The sequence below is a fragment of the Trichechus manatus genome, unplaced genomic scaffold (genome assembly GCF_000243295.1).
Source record: "Trichechus manatus latirostris isolate Lorelei unplaced genomic scaffold, TriManLat1.0 scaffold00037, whole genome shotgun sequence".
In the NCBI taxonomy this organism is placed as follows: domain Eukaryota; kingdom Metazoa; phylum Chordata; class Mammalia; order Sirenia; family Trichechidae; genus Trichechus; species Trichechus manatus.
In genome coordinates, this window is record NW_004443973.1 from 14,453,260 (window position 1) to 14,475,554 (window position 22,295).

Below are 22,295 nucleotides of genomic sequence, written 5' to 3' on the forward strand. Positions count from 1 at the left end.
AGGTTCCTATGTGTCTCTGCTCGCTTCCCTCTTTTGTATCTCAAAAGAGACTGGATTAAGACACTATCTAATCTTGTAAACCTCATCAGCATAACCACGTTACAGTGACAGAATTTACAACACATAAGGAGATCACATATAACCTCATCATAGTGATAGAGTTTACAACACATAAGGAAATCACATCAGATTACACAATCATACATTACTGGGAATCATGACCTAGCCAAGCTGCTACACACATTTTCTGGGGGACACAATTCCATCGACACTGCTTATGGTAATGACCAAAGTGAATATAATCTTTCCTTGAAAAATTAACTTTATCTCAAAGATCCTATTTCCTCTGAGAAGCTGTCTAATTAAACTCATTTACATATAATAGTAGAGACCATTTTCTTTTGAAATGGATTATCAGATGGTTATATATTTAAACAAAAAATGAATAAAAATAGATTTTAATTTTAAAAATACTTGATAAAGTTAAGATGTGCCTTTATTTTATTTTAGTTTTGGTTCCATACAACACAAACAACATCTACTCTTATTTCATGAGCGACACAAAAAAAGAATAAGTAGTAGTAGTATGAAGAATGTCATGTGTATAAATAGCACTGCTGAGTACATAATGTTCTGCTACTCAGGGACAGCAGAGACAAATATCTGACACAACTTGTATGAATAAAATTTAGTAGACTGAAATATGCACGCTCATTCCAAAAAACTCTTTGCAAACAGAAAGATATCTTGCCACTGTTACTGTTTCAAATCTTTTTCTTCATTTTTTAAATGAAATGGTTGAATTAAGTTACCTGTAGGTTCTCTTTCGATTCTAAATTCTAACTTAAAAATCTTTTTTTGTTATAATTCTCTCTATATAGTAGTAATTGAGATGTCTGTCCTCTTCTTCTCATCCTGTCTTCTTCTATATATAATTTGTTAAATTATAAGAACGAAATCATGAAAAGGGATCACTCAATAATCCCATGGACCTGTATGGTAAGGGTGTAGAAACACCAATCCTTAAGCCATATCCAGCTCTTCACTTGATTTCAAATATAAATACTAAAGCAAACCTAACATTTGTGCCTACTTCTGTAGGCATGCAGTATGGCTTTACAAGACGTACTTAAATTTTTAAATGACATAAAATAGGTTTTGTTCAAGAAGTTCTGTGTCTGGAGACTCCATCTATCACAGTATTTCTTTCTTATCTCTTCATCTTCTTTCTCCTTTATCTATCTATTCTATCCTTTATAAAATCACTTATTGCATTTTTAATCAGTTTAAGAAATACATGTAAAATGCTTTAAAAGAATAAAAGCGTAATACAAATTTAAAACATTAATATCATTAGTTTTGAAGTGGATGGGGAGAGAGTCTCATATTTTCTCTCTAAATAAATCACCCCAAAACTCAATTAACTTGCTTCTTGCTTAGGATACCTAGCTCCCACTTTAACTGTTTTTCCATGTAGGTCATTGGTCCTAATAAAATAATGTTCCCCATTAAAAAACAAAAGCAGAATAAAAAAAATACAGAAGATCTCAAGAAGAGAATGGCAGAAGAGTTACAGCAATTTTAGTTTCATTTATTACTTAAATTCAAAAGTGTTTAAGTATTTTGTTCCTTAAGCTGTAATGAGTGGCAGTAAAATTTTAGTATATTCCCTTTTGCTTTGCATAGTCAAAATCAACTTTCCTTAAAATATCTTACAATTTTAAATATAAACTTTCATTTGCATGATGTACAATAGTAGTCATTAAAATTAAGGAAAACTTTTATTTTAATTAAAATCCTAAAGCCCTATTTATTTTCCTGAAACAACAGCCATTTCTGGCTACAGTGGTGTTTTGTTTTCATGTTATAGTTTTTTCAGATAAGTGTTACTAAAATAGATGGGGGAAAGTCTATAACCAATTGTTAGTATGTTATTTAGCTATAATCGCTAGTCATTTTTTTGTAAGAGAATTCAGGGAAAAGAATGGCTATGCCACACCGTGGCTGCAGTAGTTTTAAAACATTTCTACAAATTCATTGGCATTCCAACAATTGAGAGGTGGGATCTATGTCCCCTCCCATTGAATATGGACCAATCTTAGCAACTCACTTATAACTAACAGACAAGATGAATTTTAAGGCCCCTTTTAGCTCTAGCATTCATAATTTTTATAACCTTTGAATTGTCTCCTTCTAATTCTTGTTTTTGCTATATTACATGATTTTTATTTTTAACCCTAGATTTGAAAATAAATATGTTTAAAACCAAACAGCCAAGGCCCTGCAGTACATGTATCGATAAAACATAAATGAACATATTTTGTAAAAATTATCTATGATCACAATCTTAAAATAGAATATTATCACTAATACCTTTCTATGACTGGCTATGGTTAACGGACTTATCTTTAAGCTTTTTCATACTTTTCACCTTAAATATTTGTGTGTGTGTGATTTTTATAATCAGGAAAAAAAAAAATACAACCTAATAGAATGCTAAACACGCATACCCTGTGACATAGTAATTCCTCATCTCAGAGAACTACTTGCGCACCTTCACAAAAAGAAATGTAAGCGTTGTATCTTGCAATAAAAAACTGAAAATCAAGGAAATGACTGGATAAACTTTGTTTTAGAATATTATACAGTAGATGGAAAGAAGAGAGCACTGACAAAAATGGATTTGCACAACATATTACAAAGCAAAAGCAACTCACAAAATAGTATAACATTTTCTATTTACTCACACACATAAGCACACACATACGCTATACATTTCCATGAACACAGTTATTTAACTGCATTGAAAAGGGTCTTCAGCTCTTAGCTCAAGTAGATACAAGAGACTGAACGGGCAGCTTCTGTCCGGAGGTGAGATGGGAAGGCAGAGAGGTTTAGGAGCTGGTTGAATGGACATGGGGAATCAGGGGTGGAAAGGAGGAGTGTGCTGCCACAGTTATGCATGGGGACAGCAATTAGAGTCACATAACTATGTATAAATTTTTGTATGGGGAAAAGAGAAAAAAATAATAGTAATAGTTTTAAACATTTTTCTTAGAATGTATACCTTCTATTAAAAGTAGTGCATATGCAACCAGTTACCAAGACAAAATATATAATCTCTTACTAATGATTGTCTATTATCGTCTTCCTAGGAATAAAATTACTGTGCTATGAAATTTAAAAAAAAAAAAAGAAAAGGGTCTTCAAGGACATCCAAACTATTCATTGTAGCTACCCATAGGAGGAGCTAGTATTAGGGAGGGCAAAGAAGGGACTTTTATGTTACCTGAATTATCCAACAAAACCAATATATTTGTACACGGGTAATTTTTCTTTTTTTTTTTTTTTTTAGTTTAAATGAAGTTTACATTTCAAGTTAGTCTCCCATACAAAAATTTATACATACATTGTTATGTGACCCTAATTGCTCTCCCCATACTGTGACAATATACTCCTCCCTTCCATTCGATTCCCCATGTCCATTCAACCAATTCAACCAGCTCTAACCCTCTCTGCCTTCCCATCTCACCTCCGGACACAAGCTGCCCGTTTAGTCTCTTATATCTACTTGAGCTAAGAGGCACACTCCTCACGAGTATCACTTTATGTCCCACAGACCAGTCCAATCCCTGTCTGAAGAGTTGGCCTCAGAAATTGTTTTAGTTCTGGGCTGATAAGAGAATCCAGGGGCCATTCTTTCCGGGGTACCTCTAGTCTAAGACAGACCATTAAGTCTGGTCTTCTTACTAGAATTTGAGTTCTGCACCTCACCTTTTTCCTGCTCCATCAGGGACTCTCTGTTGTGTTGCCTGTCAGGGCTGTCACTGGTGGTAGCCGGGTACCATCTAGTTCTTCTGGTCTCAGGCTGATAAAGTCTCTGGTTTATGTGGCCCTTTCTGTCTCTTGGGCTACTACTTTCCTTGTGTCTTTGGTGTTCTTCATTCTCCTTTACTGCAGGTAGCTGGGACCAACTGATGCATCTTAGATGGCCACTTGCAAGCTTTTAAGACCCCAGAGGCCATTCACCAAAGCAAGATGCAGAACGTTTTCTTAATAAGCTTTGTTATGCCAACTGACCTAGATGTCCCCTGAAAGCATCATCCCCAGACCCCTGCCCCTGCTACTCTGTCCCTCAAAGTGTTTGACTGTATTCAGGAAACTTCTTAGCTTTGGTTTAGTCCAGCTATGCTGACTTCCCCTGTAGTGTGTGCTGTCCTTCCCTTCACCTAAGATAATTCTTATCTACTATCTAGTCAGTAAATAACCCTCATCCTCCCTCCCCACCCTGGTAACCATCAAAGAATGTTTTCTTCTGTGTTTAAACCTTTTCTTGAGTTCTTATAATCGTGGTCTTATACAATATTTGTCCTTCTGTGACTGACTAAATTCACTCAGCAGAATGCCCTCCAGATTCCTCCCTGTTATAAGATGTTTCACAGCTTCACTGTTGTTCTTTACTGTTGCATAGTATTCCATGGTCGTACGCAGGTAATTTTTTAAGTAAATTTCTAAAAATAAACTTACTGCTTTTCAATCATGCTTTAATAAAATATTTCCTCTTAAAAGATTAGCAGAATGTTTGATTCACGACAGCTCACAAATTCAAATACTTGAATCCATTCTACACTTAAAGCACTGGGACACAAAACATTTATCAAGTGTCAAATGTGTGCCCTGTCATGAAAAGTGCTTTATATATCTTATCTCATTTAATCCTGACATTAGAATTTTCACCATTTTTTTCATGAGGACACTGAGGTTCAGAAGTTAAATAACTTGCCAAAAAATATAGGGGTATTATGAACCAAAATTCAAATTTAGGTCTGCCTAACTCTAACTCAAGTCCTTTCCAGGATACACATTCTGCTGCCTTGAGAAATACATGAAGAATTAATTGTATGTTGTTCTTGTTACGTGCCATCAAGTCGGTTCCGATTCATACTGACAACAGAATGAAACACTGCCCAGGTCCTGTGCCATCCTCACAGTCGTTGGTATGCTTGAGCCCATTGTTGTAGCCACTGTGTCAACTCATCTCCCTGAAGGTCTTCCTCTTTTTCACTGACCCTCTACTTTACCAAGCATGATGTCCTTCTCCAGGGACTGGTCCCTCCTGATAACATGTCCAAAGTATGTAAGATGAAGTCTCGCCATCCTTGTTTCTAAGGAGCATTCCAGCTGTACTTCTTCCAAGACCGATTTGTTCTTTCTTCTGAGAGTTCATGGTATATTCAATACTCTTCACCAACATCATAATTCAAAGGCATCAATTCTTCTTCAGTCCCCCTTATTCACTGTCCAGCTTTCGCATGCATATAAGATGACCGAAAACACCAAGGCTTGGGTCAGGCGCACCTCAGTCCTCAAAGTGCCATCTTTGCTTTTTAACACTTTAAGGAGGTCTTTTGCAGCAGATCTGCCCAATGTACTGCGTCATTTGATTTCCTGACTGCTGCTTCCATGGATATTGATAATGAATCCAAGTAAAACGAAATTCTTGGGACAACTTCAACCTTTTCGGTTTATCATGATATTGCTTACTGTTCCAGTTGTGAGGATTTTTGTTTTTCTTTATGAGGTGTAAACCATACTAAAGGCTGTGGTCTTTGATGTTCATCAGTAAATGCTTCAACTCCTCTTCACTTTCAGCAAGCAAGATTGTGTCATCTGTATATAGCAGGTTGTTAATAAGTCTTCCTCCAATCCTGATGCCGTGTTCTTCTTCATATAGTACATCTTCTCGGATTATTTGCTCAGCATACACATTGAATTAGTATGGTGAAAGGATACAACCCTGATACACACCTTTCCTGATTTTAAACCACTCAGTATCCCCTTGTTCTGTTTGAACAACTGCCTCTTTGTCTATGTATAGGTTCCTCACGAGAACAATTAAGTGTTCTGGAATTCCCATTCTTTGCAATGTTATCCATAATTTGTTATAATCCACATAGGCAAATGCCTTTGCATAGTCAATAAAACACAGGTAAATATCTTTTTGGTATTCTCTCTGAGTTCAGCCAAGATCCATCAGACATCAGCAATGACAGCCTTCATTCCACATCCTCTTCTGATTCCGGTTTCAATTTCTGGCAGTTCCCTATAGACGTACTGCTGCAAGTGTTTTTGAATGTTCTTCAGCAAAATTTTACTTGTTTGTGATGTTAAGGATACTGTTTGATAACATCAGCATTCTGTTCAATCATTTTTCTTTGGAATGGGCAAAAATACAGACCTCTTCCAGTCAATTGGCCAGGTAGCTGTCTTCCAAATTTCTTGGCACAGACAAAAGCACCTCCAGTGCTGCATCCATTTGCTGAAACATCTCAATTGGTATTCTGTCAATTCCTGAAGCCTTGTTTTTTGCCAATGCCTTCAGTGCAGCTTGGACTTCTTCCGTCAGTACCATCGGTTCTTAATCATATGCTACTTCCTGAAATGGTCTGATCTTCATCAGTAAGTGCTTCAAGTCCTCTTCACTTTGAGCAAGCAAGGTTGTGTCATCTGCCTATCATAAGTGAATGAGTCTTCCTCCAATCCTGATGCTGCGTTCTTCTTCTTATAGTCCAGCTTTTTGGATTACTTGCTCAACATACAGATTGAGTAAGTATGGTAAAAAAAATACAACCCTGACACGCACCCTTCCTGATTTTAAACTACGCAGTATCCCCTTGTTCTGTTCAAACAACTGCCTCTTGGTCTATGTACAGGTTCCGCATGAGCACAGTTGAGTGTTCTGGATTTAAACTAGAACTTAAGAGTCAAAGTGTCTAAACTATTTTCAAATAGACATAAGTTAAATATATGTCACACGCTTTAAAAGAAAGTCAAGCACTGGTCTTCTCAGCAACTATCACAAATAGTGTATAATGAGGATAGAGTTCCTGTGTGGTACAAATGGTTAACACATTTGGCTGTTAATTCAAAGGCTGGAGATCCATGCCCACTCAGCGGTGCCTCTGAAGAAAGTCCCAGTGATTTACTTTTGAAAAATCAGCACAGTTCTACTTTGAAACACATGGGGTCACCATCAGTCATAATCAACTCAACAGCAATTAGTTTTTTTTAATAAGGATAGGAGCTGAAAGAAAGTATTTTAAGATTGTCATCATCAAAAAGTATTTATTTTGATAGTCACACTAAGACATAATCATAACTAAGAAACAAATGATTATATAAAACATATTAATTATGGGAGATGGTGGCCCAACATGATTAATATAATTGATTTCACTAATTGTACACCTGAAAAATGTTGAATTGACAAATGTTGTGTTACATATATTTTTACAATTAAAAACAAAAACATTTTATACACAGAAGCTGCTGAAACAAAGAGGAGTAAATGAAAAGAAAGGGAAGATAAGGAACAGAAGTCAGAACCTAAGAAGGACAGATTAGAAGCTATGTAATAAAGGACCATTATTTCAAAATCTCTGATATCCTCTTAGAATTACTTTTAGAAAAGAGTCAAACGCCATCCAAAAGGATCTCCTAGCACCCAAGCACAAAATGTGGTATTTCTGTAATGCAGTTATAAACAGAAATCTAAAGAGTTCAATTGTTGTTAGTTGCTGTCAAGTCAATTCCAACTCATGGTGAGTGATACCATGTGTTACAGAATAGAACTGCTCCATAGGATCTTCTTGGCTGTAGTCTTAATGGAAGCATAATGGAAGCAGATCATCCGGCCTTTTCTTCTAGTACCACTGGGTGGGTTCAAACCACCAACCTTTAGGTTGGCAGTCAAGCACAAACCGTTTGTACCACCTAGAGACCTCTGGAGAGCTTAGGCCAAGACAAAAATGACTGTTTCGTCTTCCCTTAACAGAGGAGGCAGTATCTATGTTGAAGATCAGCTTTCTACATGCCCAGAAATCAAATTCAGTTCATAAAAATAGAGCAGAATTTTTAGCAAGACTGCTGTATGCATAATGCTAAGTATGTTTAAATAATAAAGTTCTAACCTACCATATACCTACAAACAAACATAAAACCATGGACTTTTGTCATTCTAAATCAAGTTAAGATATTTAAATTATTTTAATAAACAGTGTTCTGGTGGCACAGTGGTTAAAGCACTCAGCTGCTAATTGAAACGTTGGCGGTTTGAACCCACCAGCCACTCCAGGGGAGAAAGATGTGGCAGCTGGCTTCCATACAAGATTTATAGCCTTGGAAACCCTATGGGACAGTTCTACTCTGTCCTATAGGGTAACTATGGCTTGAAATTGATTCAATGGAAGCAGATTTTTTGGATAACATCACTAAACCATTTCATTATGCAACAGCTTTTTTTTTTAAGTTTCCACTGGCAGTAGATACAAGGCTGTTTTTCTGTCTGGCTTTAGCCAAGGAAGTACTCATGTAACCCATTCATATTCAACTCCTAGTCCTCCTAGCCTCATAGGCCATTCAGCCTCCCCAAAAAATGCCCTTTAAAAAAAAAAAGAGTGGAACAGTTTAAAACCACCTCTATTACCTAGTTACTTCCTTCTTTGGCATATGAAGAATTAGCACTCTTACCCCTATCATTCCCTTCCCCAGCTTCAAAATAGAATTTTCACTGTTTTAGTTAAAATAATAAAGTTTATATATTTTTGAAAGTCTATTTTAAATACCAATAAGTTTTCCCCACTTGTCATTACAGCAACATTGTTCTTACGAATAAGACTTTAAACTTAAAAAATAAAAAGGTTTTAAGCTAATAATTTATAGCAATTTTTAAAATTTATATTACTTTGTTTATTCAACAAACACATACATGCGTGCCAGGCACCACTGTTAAGAACTTACATATATTAACTCATTCCATCCTTATAAGACTCCTATGAAGTAGATACTATTATTATCTTTGTTCTACAAAGGAGAAAACTTAGGCATGGAGAAGTTAAGACATTTGTCCAAAGTCACACTGCTCTTTGGTATAGGGGTCGAAATACAAACACAGGCAGTCTAACACCAGAATCAAACTCTTAAGCAGTGTTGAATAGCAAAATTAATAACAGACATCTTAACTATGATTTTAAGGTTTTTCTTATCCATGAAACCAAATATTAACCATAAAAAGCCTGACTCAAACTGCAAAAGCCTGCCAGAAACTGTTCTACAGCAATGTAAATTTGTCTTACCCTGCTAGAAAAATATAGTTGTCAAATCATTATCTCCTAATTAAAATCTCAAAAAGCCTCATGGCAGCAGGTGGGCAGAGGACCAAATTATTAGCAGCCAGGCCAGAAGTAACCTATATCACTAAAGGGGGAAGGCTGGGTTCAATCGATCACGTTAAGATTAGCCAATGGTTCATCGTCTATATTTCTCCCTCCTCCTCTCTTTACAAGTCCTGGTGGTGCAGTGGTTAAGGGTTACAGCTGTTAACCAAAAGGTCAGCAGTTCAAATCCACCAATCGCTCCTTGGAAACCCTATGGGGCAGTTCCACCCTCCTCTATAAGGTCACTATGAGTTGGAATCGACTTGTCAGCAACGGGTTTGCTTTTTTTGTTACTTTGTTTTCTTCTCTTTATAAGCCTCACTGTACCTAGCTTCTTCGACCCATCTGCTTTCTCTAGAATCAGAATGGCCTCCCTATATGCATACAGAACAACTGTTCAGATTAAACCTTAAACTCAATTTTCAGTGAGTTTTAATTATTTTAACAGCAGCATACTAAAAGCATCTCCAATCTGACTAAAGCTATTTTATTTTTTTAATAATATTTCAATGTTTTAGGTGAAAGTTAACACAGCAAATTATGTTCCCCTTTGACAATTTTTATACAAACTGTGCCATGACATTGGTTACAGTTTTTATAATGTGTCAGCATTCTCTTTATTTCCATTCTGTTTGTTCTGTTTCCACTGATGTAGCTTCCCTTCCCCTCCTTGCCTTCTCATCTTTGCTTCTGGGTAACTGTTGACAGCTTGGTCTCCTACAGTAAATTGTCTAAGAAAGCACACTACTCATGAGTGATATGGTTTATTTTATAAGCCAATCTATTATTTGGCTAAAACGTGACCTGTAGAAATAGCTGCAATTCCAAGTTCAAAGAGTATCTTAAGGCAATATCAGGGGTTCCTCTAGTCTCTATCAGTCTAGTAGTCTAGTCTTTTTTTTTTTAGGAATATGAGTTTTGTTTTACATTTTTCTCCCATTCAATCCATGACCTTCTATTGTGTCCCTGGTCAGAACATCAGTAGTGGTAGTCAGGAACCATCTAGTTCTCCTGTGCTCAGGTATGAAGAGTCTGCGGTTCGTGTGGGCTATTTGTCTCGTGGACTAGTTTCTTCTTTGAGCCTTTGATTTCCTTCATTCTCTTTTGCTCCATACAAGGAGAGACAAATAGCTGTATCTTCGTTGGCCGCCCACAAGCTTTTAAGAGTGAAACACTACTCACCAAACTCCGGTGTAGAACATTATCTTTGTGAACTATGTTATGCCAGTTGACTAAGTTGTCCCCGACACTATGATCCCAAGCCTTTTGGCCCAGTAAACCAATCATGCAGGTTGTCTGGCTATGTCTAGGAAGTCTCCATAAGTGTGCCTGCCCCCTATGTGGTGTGTTATATATGTAGATATATATGCAATACACACAAACGTGTGTATGTATATATGCCTACAGATACACCTATATATGCACATGCATTTACTCACTGTCACGGATTGAACTGTGTCCCCCCAAAACGTGTGTCAACTTGGCTAGGCCATGATTCCCAGTATTGTGTGGTTGTCCACCATTTTGTGATCTGATGTGATTTTCCTATGTGTTGTAAATCATACCTCTATGATGTTAATGAGGCAGGATTAGAGGCAGTTATGTTAATGAGGCAGGACTCAATCTACAAGATTAGGTCGTGTTTTAAATTAATCTCTTTTGAGATATAAAAGGAGAACTGAGGAGCAGAGAGACGTGGGGACCTCATACCACCAAGAAACAAGAGCCAGGAGAACGGCGCATCCTTTGGACCCGGGGTCCCTGTGCTGAGAAGCTCCTCGACCAGGGAAGATTGAAGACAAGGACCTTCCCCCAGAGCCGACAGAGAAAGGCTTCCCCTAGAGCTGGCACCTTGAATTCAGAAGCTACCCTCCTAGACTGAGAGAATAAATTTCTCTTTGTTAAACCCATCCACTTGTGGTATTTCTGTTTTAGCAGCACTAGATAACTAAGACACTCACATGTCTTCCTATACACATATATGCATCCATATCTACATACGTAACCACACGCATATTTTTTGGTTGTTTTTACTGTTGTTACAAAATTGTGTATGTTATAGCATTTACTGAAATTGTCCCTTTTTCTCATGTACATCTTACTATATTTACCTTCGTCAAGTTGTGTTTACTTCACTCATATTTGGGATCGCCTTTCCCATCACCAAAAGTAACAAGTGTCTACTATCTAGAAAGTGATTTCCCCTATCTTTCTCTCCCATCCCTGGTAACCATCAAAGAACTTTGCTTTCTGTGTGTATATCTATTTCTACTTTTTGTAATAGTGGGACCATACAATATCTTTTTGTGATTGACTTATTTCACTCAGCATAAGGTCCTCCAGGTTCATCCATGTTATAAGATGTTTCACAGGCTCTTCATTATTCTTTATAGTTGTGTAGCAGCCCATTGTATGTATGTACTACAATTTATCCATTTATCCATTGATGGGTACTTAGGTTGTTTCCATCTTTTTGCTATTGTGAATAATGCTGCAGTGAACATAGGCATGCACATGTATATTCGTGTCATGCTCTTATATCTCTAGGATATAGACCTAGGAGTGGGATTGCTGGATCATAAAGTATTTCTATTTCTAGCTTTTTAAGAAAGCGTCATACTGCTTTCCATACTGGTTTACCATTTTACAATCTCACCAGCAATGTACAAGAATTCCAAGCCCCCCACAACCTTGCCAGCATTTGCTGTTTTCTGTTTTTTTGATCAGTGCCATTTTTGCAGGGGTGAGATGGTATGTTGTTATAGTTTTGATTTGTATCTCTCTAATGTCTAATGGGAACCCTGGTAGCAAAGTGGTTATGAGCTTGGCTGCTAACCAAAAGATCAGCAGTTCAAATCCACCAGCTGCTCCTTGGAAACCCTATGGGGCAGTTTCACTCTGTCCTATAGGGTCGCTGTGAGTCAGATCCAACTCGACGGCAATGGGTTTGGTTGGTTAATGGCTAACGATCACGCATCTTTTCATGTATTTGTTGTCCTCTTTGGTGAAGTGTCTGTTCATGTCCTCTGCCCATTTTCTGATTGGTTTGTCTTTTTGTTGAGTTGCTGAAGTTTTCTATATATTTCAGAGGTTATGTCCTTACCAGATATGTGGTTGCCAAAGATTTTTTCCTAGTCTGTAGCTTCTCTTTTTACCCTCTTTTGATGAGTATAAATATTTAATTTTTAGGAGGTCCCAGTTATCTAATTTATCTTCTGTCATTCATGCATTTGTAGTTTTGTTTGATAGACTATTTATGGCAAAAATTAGGTATCCTAGTTTTGACCCTATGATATCTTCCAGGAACTTTATAGTTTTAGATTAAACATTTAAGTCTTTGATCCATTTTGAGTTAGGTTTTGTGCCTGGTGTGGATCCCGATTAATTTTTCTTCATATGGATACCCAGCTTTGCCAGCACCATTTGTTAAAGAGACTGTTTCCCCACTGAATGGACTATGACCCTTTGTCAAAGATCAGCTGCCTGTAGATGGATGGACTTACTTCTGAGTTCTCAATTCTATCCCATTGGTCTATGTGTCTGTCACTGAATCAGTACCAGGCTGTTTGATTACCGTGGCTGTACAGTAAGCTTTGAGACTGGGAAGTGTGAGGCCTCCTACTTTGTTGATGAAAGCTATTTTAAATGGTTTGTTCAAAACAAGACTGCAGGGGTGAGATGGTATCTTGTTATAGTTTTGATTTGCAACTGTCTAATGGCTAATGGGAACGTTGGTGGCAAAGTGGTTAAGAGCTTGGCTGCTAACCAAAAGATTGGCAGTTTCGATCCACCAGCCACTCCTTGGAAAGCCTATGGGGCAGTTCCACTCTGTCCTATAGGGTCGCTATCAGTCAGAACCAACTCGACAGCAATGAGTTTGGTTGGTTAATGGCTACTGATCACAAAATAAAGCTATGTTACACTTTTAGGAGCCTTTTTAGAGGGCAAAAATATTACTACAAAGTTGAAATTTTAAGCCATTAAATCAATTACAAGACTTCTACAACAGAAATCACTCATTCAAAAGGAGGATGCTTGACTTAGTCCATATTGTGCTATCATATCAAAATGAGTTTTCAAAGAAAAAAAAAGATGTATATGTTTAAATGCAGCACAATTTTATTTTAAAATTTTCAATTATTAAATGTATAATTAGAAATACAAAATTTAAACTTTATAAATATCAAGGTAATAAAAAAAATATAAGTAACAAAACAATTTTTCTCTCAAAAATTATATACCAGTAAAATACAGGAATGTTATAAAGGGTATATTAAAAATATTTATTATTAATAAATACCATAAAAGTTGAAATTTCTAATTGATAGTCTATTTCCCAGTACACTGCTTTTTTTTTTTTAATAATCCTTGACGTATAAGGTATAACTTTATTATGAGATTGGATAAGCAGTTATACCTCATACTCTTTTAATAAATTATTCTAGAGTTAGTTAGCTAGATTTTTAAAAATAATTTCATTGCACCTATGACAATTCTTTGGATAAATTTGAGGATATCCTCCTAGGAGAAAAATCAAGAGAAACACCATTTTTAAACTGTGAAAAGAGAAATTAACTGTAAAGGAGAAGTAGGAATCTAGTTTTAGTCCTTGTTATAGAATTGTGTTATCCTGATGAAGTTACTACACTCTGTGCTTTGGTTTCCTTGTCTTAAAATGAAGAGCTTAAACTAGACAATATCCACAAATCTGCACAGTTCTAAAACCTTTACGATTGTATTTTTAAAAAGTTTTTAAACTTTAAATCTCACCTCATCTGAAGAATCTACTTGGCCCAAGGTTCCTGTTGCACCCGCAAAACCTTTTGGAGGGGAAAAAAAAGTTGCCCTTCAGAGTTGCTATATATTCCTTTACTTTAAAATTATTTTGACGCAAACTATTAAAATAACAAAATACAAATATCAGAAAGCTAAGTTTTGATTTGTTAGGACACCTCATTCAAAAGCTATCTTGGCAGAGTTCACATCTTGAATAAATTTAGACCTAACAGGTTTTACTTCAATAGAAAATTTCCAGTGAATATCCAAATTTAATAATTACAAACGGTATTTCAGAAGGATCGTTTTTTAAACTATGGTTACTAAAATAATGAGTAACTAGAGTTTTGGGCTACTCTTGAATAGTAATTGCCATATTTTTCATAAGTTGGAATGAGAACCTTAATAAGCTAACCAAATTCCAATTAAGAAAAAATGCACCCTCTTCTTTGGCTGATTTATTCTTTCTTGTCTCTAAACTATCATACTTTACTACTCTCCTTACAAGAACGACACTGTCTTAGTTCAAAATAAACGTTCTTCAATAATGAGCAAACTTTGAGGGTTTTTTGTTTTAATATAGAAAAGTCACTATTGTTCAAATTAAATATTTGGACAAACCTTGAACTGCCAGAGTGCTAGTGCCAGCAGATGGCTCCTGCATACCATATATAAGCTTATCCTCAGGATATGTAAGTCCAGAGCTCTTCAAAGCTATAAGATACTTTTCATGACTTTTCTTTGCATAAGTATTTTCTCCAAGACCTAATATTTAAAACAAATTTAAAATAAGAAAAAAATTATTCCATTCAAAATCTAAATACAGGCATCTCATTAGTTAATATATACAAATATAAATACAGCTAATTTATACATGAGGGCAGTGATGGTTCAGTGGAAGAATTCTCGCCTTCCATGCCAGAGCCTGGGTTCGATTTCCGACCAATACACCTCAGGCACAGCAACCACCTGTCTCTGAGTGGAGGCTTCAGTGTTGCTATAATGCTGAAGAGGTTTCAGCAGAGCTTCCAGACTTAGACGGACTAAGAAAAAAGGCCTGGCGATCTACTTACAAAAATCAGTCAGTGAAAACCCTATGGATCATAACAGTCTGATCCTTAACTGATCATGTGAATGATGCAGGGCTAGGCAGCAATTCGTTCCGCTGTGCATGGGGTTGCCACAAATCAGAGCCCAACTCAATGGCACCTAATACCAGCAATTTATACATATCTAAAATAGCTATAGAGCGGGAACCCTAGAAAGGATTATATAAAATAACTTCAGATAACGTTTTTGTGCTTACATCTGGCATTAACTGTCTCAGAATATACAGCATGTTTATAACAAATACATGTAGTCCCCGACTTACGACGTATACGACGTATTCGAGTTACAACCACACTTGCAACTGCCTTTTTTTGTACATCTTATTAGTAATATGTTCTACATACAATGTTGCAGCGTGTAATTTGCTGATGTTATTGTTCTCAGACGTTCACTTGCAGACTTTCAGTGTTATGACTTACTGTTCAAAATACTGCTGTACAGCAGGCAATAATGTAAACTAAAAAAAAAAAAAAAGAGGTATTCGACTTATGTCAGAACCAACTTATGACGGAGTTGTCAGAACGGAACCCAGTCATAAGTCAGGGACTACTCGCAGTAAAGTCTACTATATAACTGAGTATCTAAAATATGCCAGGGACTATATGTAAGACACAGGGCTGCAAAGATGAATAAGGCATGATCTCAGTCTTCAAGGAACTTGAAGTTTACTGGTAGAGAAAGTCAGACAGATAACATGGTAGATGACAATTATGTGGCTGACTTCATTTCATTTGACAGTCTGTGCTCTCGAAATACCAAGTAGCCAGACTTGGCCATAACAGAGTATTAGGAAAGGCTTCCTGAAGGAAATAATGTCTAAGTGGGATTTTCAAAAATAAGTAAGAGTTAACATAGTGCAAAAAGTCACCAAAATTGTTTCAGTTAAGTCTTCTGTTTTTAGTTAGGTCTTCTGAAAATAGCATGAGCAAAGGCTCAAAAAACTCTAAACCTTTAAAAGTATAACTCTTCTCTAATTGTAATTTTAAAGATCTTAGTTAAGAAAAAAACACCAAGAAAAAAAAAAAAAAAATCCATTGTTGTCGAGTCGATTCTGACTCATAGACCCTACAGGACAGAGTAGAACTGTCTTAACCACTGAGCCACCAGGGTTCCAAGTTAGGAAAAGGTCATTTAAAGTTTCAATTATTAATAAAATATATTTGAATATTAATAAAATATTCAAATACAAATAAAAGTAATGAGATTACTTTTAACTCATTTTACCAAGATTTTTATCACATTTAAGGAATTAAAAGTATAACTTCTATAGAAGTATCAGTTAAGATAAATTTATTCCAAAAAATATTCAAATGCTGAGGTTCTATAATTGAACAATCATAGAACTTTCATTTTAGAACTTCAGCTTAGTAATTATTGCGATTTTTTTTTCTTTTTTTTTAAATAAATTATGCAGGACAGAATAACAGTAAGAGTAAAACAGATTGATGTTTGGGAGTTCTTTGAAAGAAAAGAATTATTCTCTTTCTGAGAGCTGAATTCCCATATAGCATTTGCCATCTCTTAAGTAGGTTAGGTGGCATAGTGGTTAAGAGCTACGGCTGCTGACCAAAAGGTTGACAGTTCAAATCCACCAGGTGCTCCTAGGAAATCATATGGGGCAGTTCTACTCTGTCCTATAGGGTTGCTATGAGTCAAAATCGACTCGAGGGCAATGGGTTTGGTTTTTTGTTTTTTTTTTTTTTTAAGTAGGTTATGTATCTTAAATAAGGTTTCAATCTAATTCTACAAATATATAATTAAGTTTCTTTCTTTAGTATCTGCTGACCTCTTCTGTGTTTTCACTTCAACCACACTAACCTTTTAGTCCCTGAAAAAAAAGTAAGCTGATTCTTACTCATAAATATTCTCACAAATTGGTTCCTCTGTCTAGAATCTATGAGGTGCCTATGTGTGATTTTTTGTTTTTAATCCTGTTTGGAATTCATTAAGCTTCATTAATCTGTAAGTCAATGTTTTTCATTCAATTTAGAAAGTTTAGTCATTATTTCTTCAAATATTTTTTTCTGCCTCGTTCCCATTCTCTTTTCCTCCTGGGACTCCAATTACATCTATGTTAGATCTTCCAATACCGTCTAATAGTCCCTGAGGCTCTGTTGTGCTTTCTTCATTTGCTTTTCTCTGTTCTCTAGACTGGATAATCTATTGATCTGTCTTCAAATTCACTAACTCTTTCTTCTGTCATCTCCAACCTGCTGCTAAGCCAATCCAGTGAATTTTTCAGTACAGCTATTGAATTTTACAATAACTTCAGTTCTAGAATTTCCATTTGGTTCTTTCTTATTGTTTACATTTCTTTGCTAAGATTCCCTATCTTTTCATGCAGTAACATCATATTTTCTTTAACTCTCTGGGCATGTTTTCCTTTAAATATCTGAATATAATAGTCGCTTTAATGTCTTTATCTGGGTCATCTCAAGGTTGATTTCTACTGACTATTTGTCTTGACTATAGAGCGCAATTTTTCGTTTTCTTGCATGTCTAGTAATTTTTATTGTATATTAGACATTCTAATGACATGTTATAGAAGATTCTGGATTCTGTTACCTTCCTCTTTAGAGTACTGATTTTTGTTCTGAAGGCAGTTCAATTATAGGCTGATCACCTAGAACTCATGAAGGCTTTGTTTTAAACTTTGTTAATGGCAGATACGTGGAAAACCTAAGGTGTCCCCAGGGCCCTCTAAATTGTCGGAATCATCTCCGAACTCTGTCTCCTTCGCAGACATTGTCAGGGTTTTATACTTATTTAGAATAGACCTTACTCTAGGGCTTGGGCATTACTCCTAAGATTTGGCATACTGGTGTCTCAGCTAGATGTCTGAGGTATTAACAAGGTCTCTCCAAGCTGGCTGGGCTGAAACACTAATGTCCCCAGTATCACCTGACCTCTAATCTCTGTTCTGCTTTCAACCCTGTAGTAGTCACTCTATAGTAAGCCTCAGGTAGTCTCATCCTATCCATGTGTTCTCAAGCAAAGACTTTAAGGGGACAACCACACATCTGCCTTACCACCTCTCTAGTGTACTGCCCTATATATTCTATAAATTTCAACTGCCTCAGCTGACCCAAACTCTGATAACTGTTTCCTCAGCTCAGTGAGACCACCATAGCTCTGTTTAGATGCCATCTTGCTACATTATAGTCAGGAAGTTCTCCCCAGACAAACAGCCAGAGCAATCACAGGCCTCATCTCTTGCTTTCCCTTCTCTCAGGGTACAATGGCTAAAAACATGTCTTACATTCTGTCCAGTTTTATGTTGTTTACAACAGAAGGCCTAGTCCAGTAGCCAAAAGCAGAAGAACCCTCCCCCACTCCAGCTGGAATCTAACCCTGTCCCATTACCACCCAACTCCCCTCACCCTCTAGTTAAATGACTTCCTCTCAACCTTTACGTTTTTCCTTAAATATCACTTCCTCAGCAAAGCTTCTGCACCGCTCCCTACCAGTGAAATTAGGTCTCCATTTTATAACCACTTGTCCTACCTTTTCATCACATTTACTATAAATTATAATTACACAATCTTTGCTTTCGGATTTTATTAATGTCATCTCACTCACAAGACCATATGCTCATAACAGCGGGGATAGGAGTACCTGGCTTACTGCTAACCTTTCCCACTCCAACCAACAGTGCCTAATCCAGAGCAAAGCACATAGTAGGTGCTTAGTAAGTATTCATTAAAGAAATAAATATATCAAATAAGACTATCTCTAAATAAGACATGATAAACAATAAACATGAAAATTTTACTAACCTAAAAAAATATGCTGAAATTGAATTTTCAAAACACATTGTTCATGGCCCAGGAAATATTTAAAATTATTTATAACAAGATTTTTAAATAACTGGTATATTTATTTTACTATAAATTTAAGCAACTAAAGGTGTAGAAACTATTTTGTATAACAACATACCATGTACACAAACATTCAACAATTCCAAGTTTTATAACTTCAACTCTATATTATTATATAAGACAACCCAAAAGTTTAGAACCAGAAATGAAGATCTAGAAGTAGTTGTTGTTACTGTTCGCAGAAAGGGAAGTAGAGTATAATTATGAATATGTTACACCAGATGCGAGGAGACTGGGTTCTAGTTCCAACCTCAACATAAATTGGTTGTGAGGTCTTGAACAGGTCATTTAACTTTCCTGGAGCTCAGATTCCTCATCCATAAAATAAGTTCTTTTAATAACTTCCAGCTTTAGCATTCTATGAAAAATCTATATTTTTAAGTTCTAAAATATACAATTTCTTATGATTATAGTTAAATAGGTAAATTACAATACTTTCTTCTATTCTAATATTTTACTTACCAGAAGTCAGATCTTTGTAGTTTTGTTGGTTTGTCAAAACCTGAGTAAGAACAGACCTCATTGCTCCTCCCATTTTAGTTAGGTCTTCTAAAAAGGAAATTTGAGGTTCCAAAAGCTGAAGGACTTTGTTAAGGTCTTTTTCTGATGGTACATCAGCTGCTAAAGAAACAAGTAATTAAGGGTAACTTTCTTTATAAGAGTTTGTAAAAAAATAACAATTATTATTCTTTTAAAATTACAGTGGCCTAGGTGACAGTATTTTACAATAAAAAAAAAATCAATTTAAGAACTGTTTAGAAAGTTGGCATCAGCCCAGCACCCAACCTAGGGCAAACTTGCTCAGGAACTCAGTCCTCTGAGAAAAGGGAAATGGGGAAAAGAGGAGATGACCCCATAAGATATTCAGTACTTAATTTGTTTAAGAAGCAGTAGGGTTAAAGGTTCTAAACTTCCAGATATATAAACATAATCAAAGACCATTTCAAAATAAGATAGTGTTTAAGAAAAAGTTAAGATCACCCCCTAGAATAAAACAAGATAGAACTCAAATATATCAAGATTAGTGTATTAGGACAAAATTATTTCAGCTTTAAATTTAAACCTGTGCAGCAAATATCCCACTCCTTATCATATTGAAAAAATGTAGACTCATGTTAGCTGAAGGCCAAAGCAACTAAAATAAAAGATAACTGTTCTCATAAAAATGGATATTTTTACTAAAAGGAAAAAATTCTAGCGAAGGTATATTTAGTAGAATTGGAGAGAGAGATAAGAAACTTGGACAGCAACTGAGAAACCATGTTAAAGATGAAAAGAAAAAGAGATGTTTCAGAGAAACTGAAGATTAAAAGGAAGTGAACAGAGAAATTTAGAGTTTAGCTATTATCGGTTAAAAGAAAAATACATATAATGGAGACAAAAGGGGATCTGTGTGCCCAGGTAAAGGGATATCAAGTTCATTCAACATTTACTCAGCATCTACTACATTATAAGCACTGAGGCAAAAGTAAATAAGACATAGTTCCTACCCCAAAGAAGTCAAAATCTAGTTCAAAGATAATATGTGAATGGAATTCTAGATAACTCTGAGTCCTGGGACTCAAACCAAAAAAAAAAAAAAAAATTTACTTTCTCAGTGGAAATAGGATACTTATACTACATTTGATTTTAAAATTGATTTTAAACAAAATGTAAATGTCCAAAAAGTGTGTTAACTAGTTCATGAGAAATAATGTGGAAGGCAATTCCAATAACCTAGCTGGTATTTTTTTCCATCATTCCAAAGAAACAATAGTTTGGGACTAAATCATATTATTATTTCTGTCTATATTTTAAGTTATACACTCCTAAAGGACTAGAAGTACTTAACAAAGGATTGTACAGTTTGCTTAAAATGTAGAAATAAGGAAGTATAATGGTTTGCTCACAATAAAGAACACAAGATAGTTTCAGAAATGATGAATATGTTCTATATTTCCTCACAATTTAAGGATGAAGGATAGATAAAAGATAAAAATGTGTGCCATATTTTAAAAATAAATTTATAAGATTATTTATAGAATTAAATAATTCAAATCTCTAAAAATAATGCAAAAATGCAATCCCATATATGATGAACATGCAGGAATCATTAGAAAGGTAAAAGGCATCATAAGAAGTTAATAAATGTGTACTGTACCACTAATTGATAATCTGTAATTCACGATGTCAGCCTGAGAACTTAATAGATCATACCTAAATCCACATATTAAACTAAAGTATATTAATCTAGATTGCAACTACATCTTAAAAGGCTAAGACCTGTAATTTGAACTTTTCTTTTGTCTTTTTAATACTAATATAATGCTTACACCAATACCTATCACCAGTATGAGAGTGAGCAATCTAACCCTCTCATAAGTTTCATAAGTTGCTTTGTGTGTGTGTGTGTGTGTGTGTGTGTGTGTGTGTGTGTGTGTGTTTAACTGTTGTTGTTAGATACCATAGAATCGATTCCAAATCACAGTGACCTCACTGACAGAGTAGAACTGCCCCACAGGGTTTTCTAAGCTGTAATCTTTACAGGAGGAGATCGCTAGGTCTTTCTCCCAGAGGGCCGCTGCATGGTTTGAACCATGAACCTCTCAGTTAGCAGCCGTGAGCTTAACTGTTGTGTCACCCGGGATCCTTATTAAATATAAAGATATATTAAAACCTCTACCAAAAATAATATTAATAATGAAGATTGGTGAAATGTAATTTATCTTCTAAAAAAACTAAGTTAAATGTAAATATTTCCAAGACTTAATTCTGCTCTATCATCATATGATCCCAAATAAAGTCATTTTAATTCCATAAAATGATTATTTTTTCAGTTGCAAAAGGCCAAGTAAGTCTAACCAAAAACATCTAAGACCCTAGGACCAGCTAGCATCAGACTATACCTACTACAAGGTACTTATGCAGTTATATAATTAATTTTTCAGTGTGTTTTCATGCAGTCTCTGTATTTTATAGTCTTCTCATTAAAAATGTTAAGCAAGAAGTGGTATTTGAAAGAATTAACTTTATTATTAATACTAAAACTTTGTTACTTGGGAACTTAAAGTACTGACAAGGAGTGGATTAAAACATACCTGGTTCATTATAGCCTTCTCTTAAGTACTGAATAAGACAAAAAATAAATCTTGGAAGAACAAATTCAGACATCATCAGTAAATCTTTGGGGACACAGGGAATATTTGAACTTGATTTAATTTGATGCCTTTTGCAAAACCTGTAATATGAAAAAGAAAAAAAATTAACAGTAATGTCTAACCTGCCAAGAATATATTACTTCTATTCACAATATTCAGGCCAGTATCAAAGCTGATAA

The 22,295-nt window shown here is 35.5% G+C and overlaps 1 protein-coding gene across 8 annotated transcripts in view; it reads right to left on the bottom strand.

The window, feature by feature from the left end:
• Positions 1-22,295, bottom strand: part of UBR3 (ubiquitin protein ligase E3 component n-recognin 3) — a 254,201-nt gene that overhangs the window by 183,718 nt on the left and 48,188 nt on the right. For 7 of the 8 annotated variants that reach the window (XR_002823969.1, XM_023730581.1, XM_023730584.1 and 4 more), the window contains exons 2-5: positions 22,057-22,196; positions 19,442-19,600; positions 14,613-14,756; positions 13,986-14,035 (exon numbers count right to left, since the gene is read on the bottom strand). Coding sequence is in view for 7 of the 8 variants with exons in the window: in XM_023730581.1 (XP_023586349.1) it covers positions 13,986-14,035; positions 14,613-14,756; positions 19,442-19,600; positions 22,057-22,196 (493 nt within the window). In the remaining variant the exon portion in view is untranslated. The remainder of the gene's footprint in view (positions 1-13,985; positions 14,036-14,612; positions 14,757-19,441; positions 19,601-22,056; positions 22,197-22,295) is intronic. The other variant, XM_023730582.1, reaches the window with a different exon arrangement.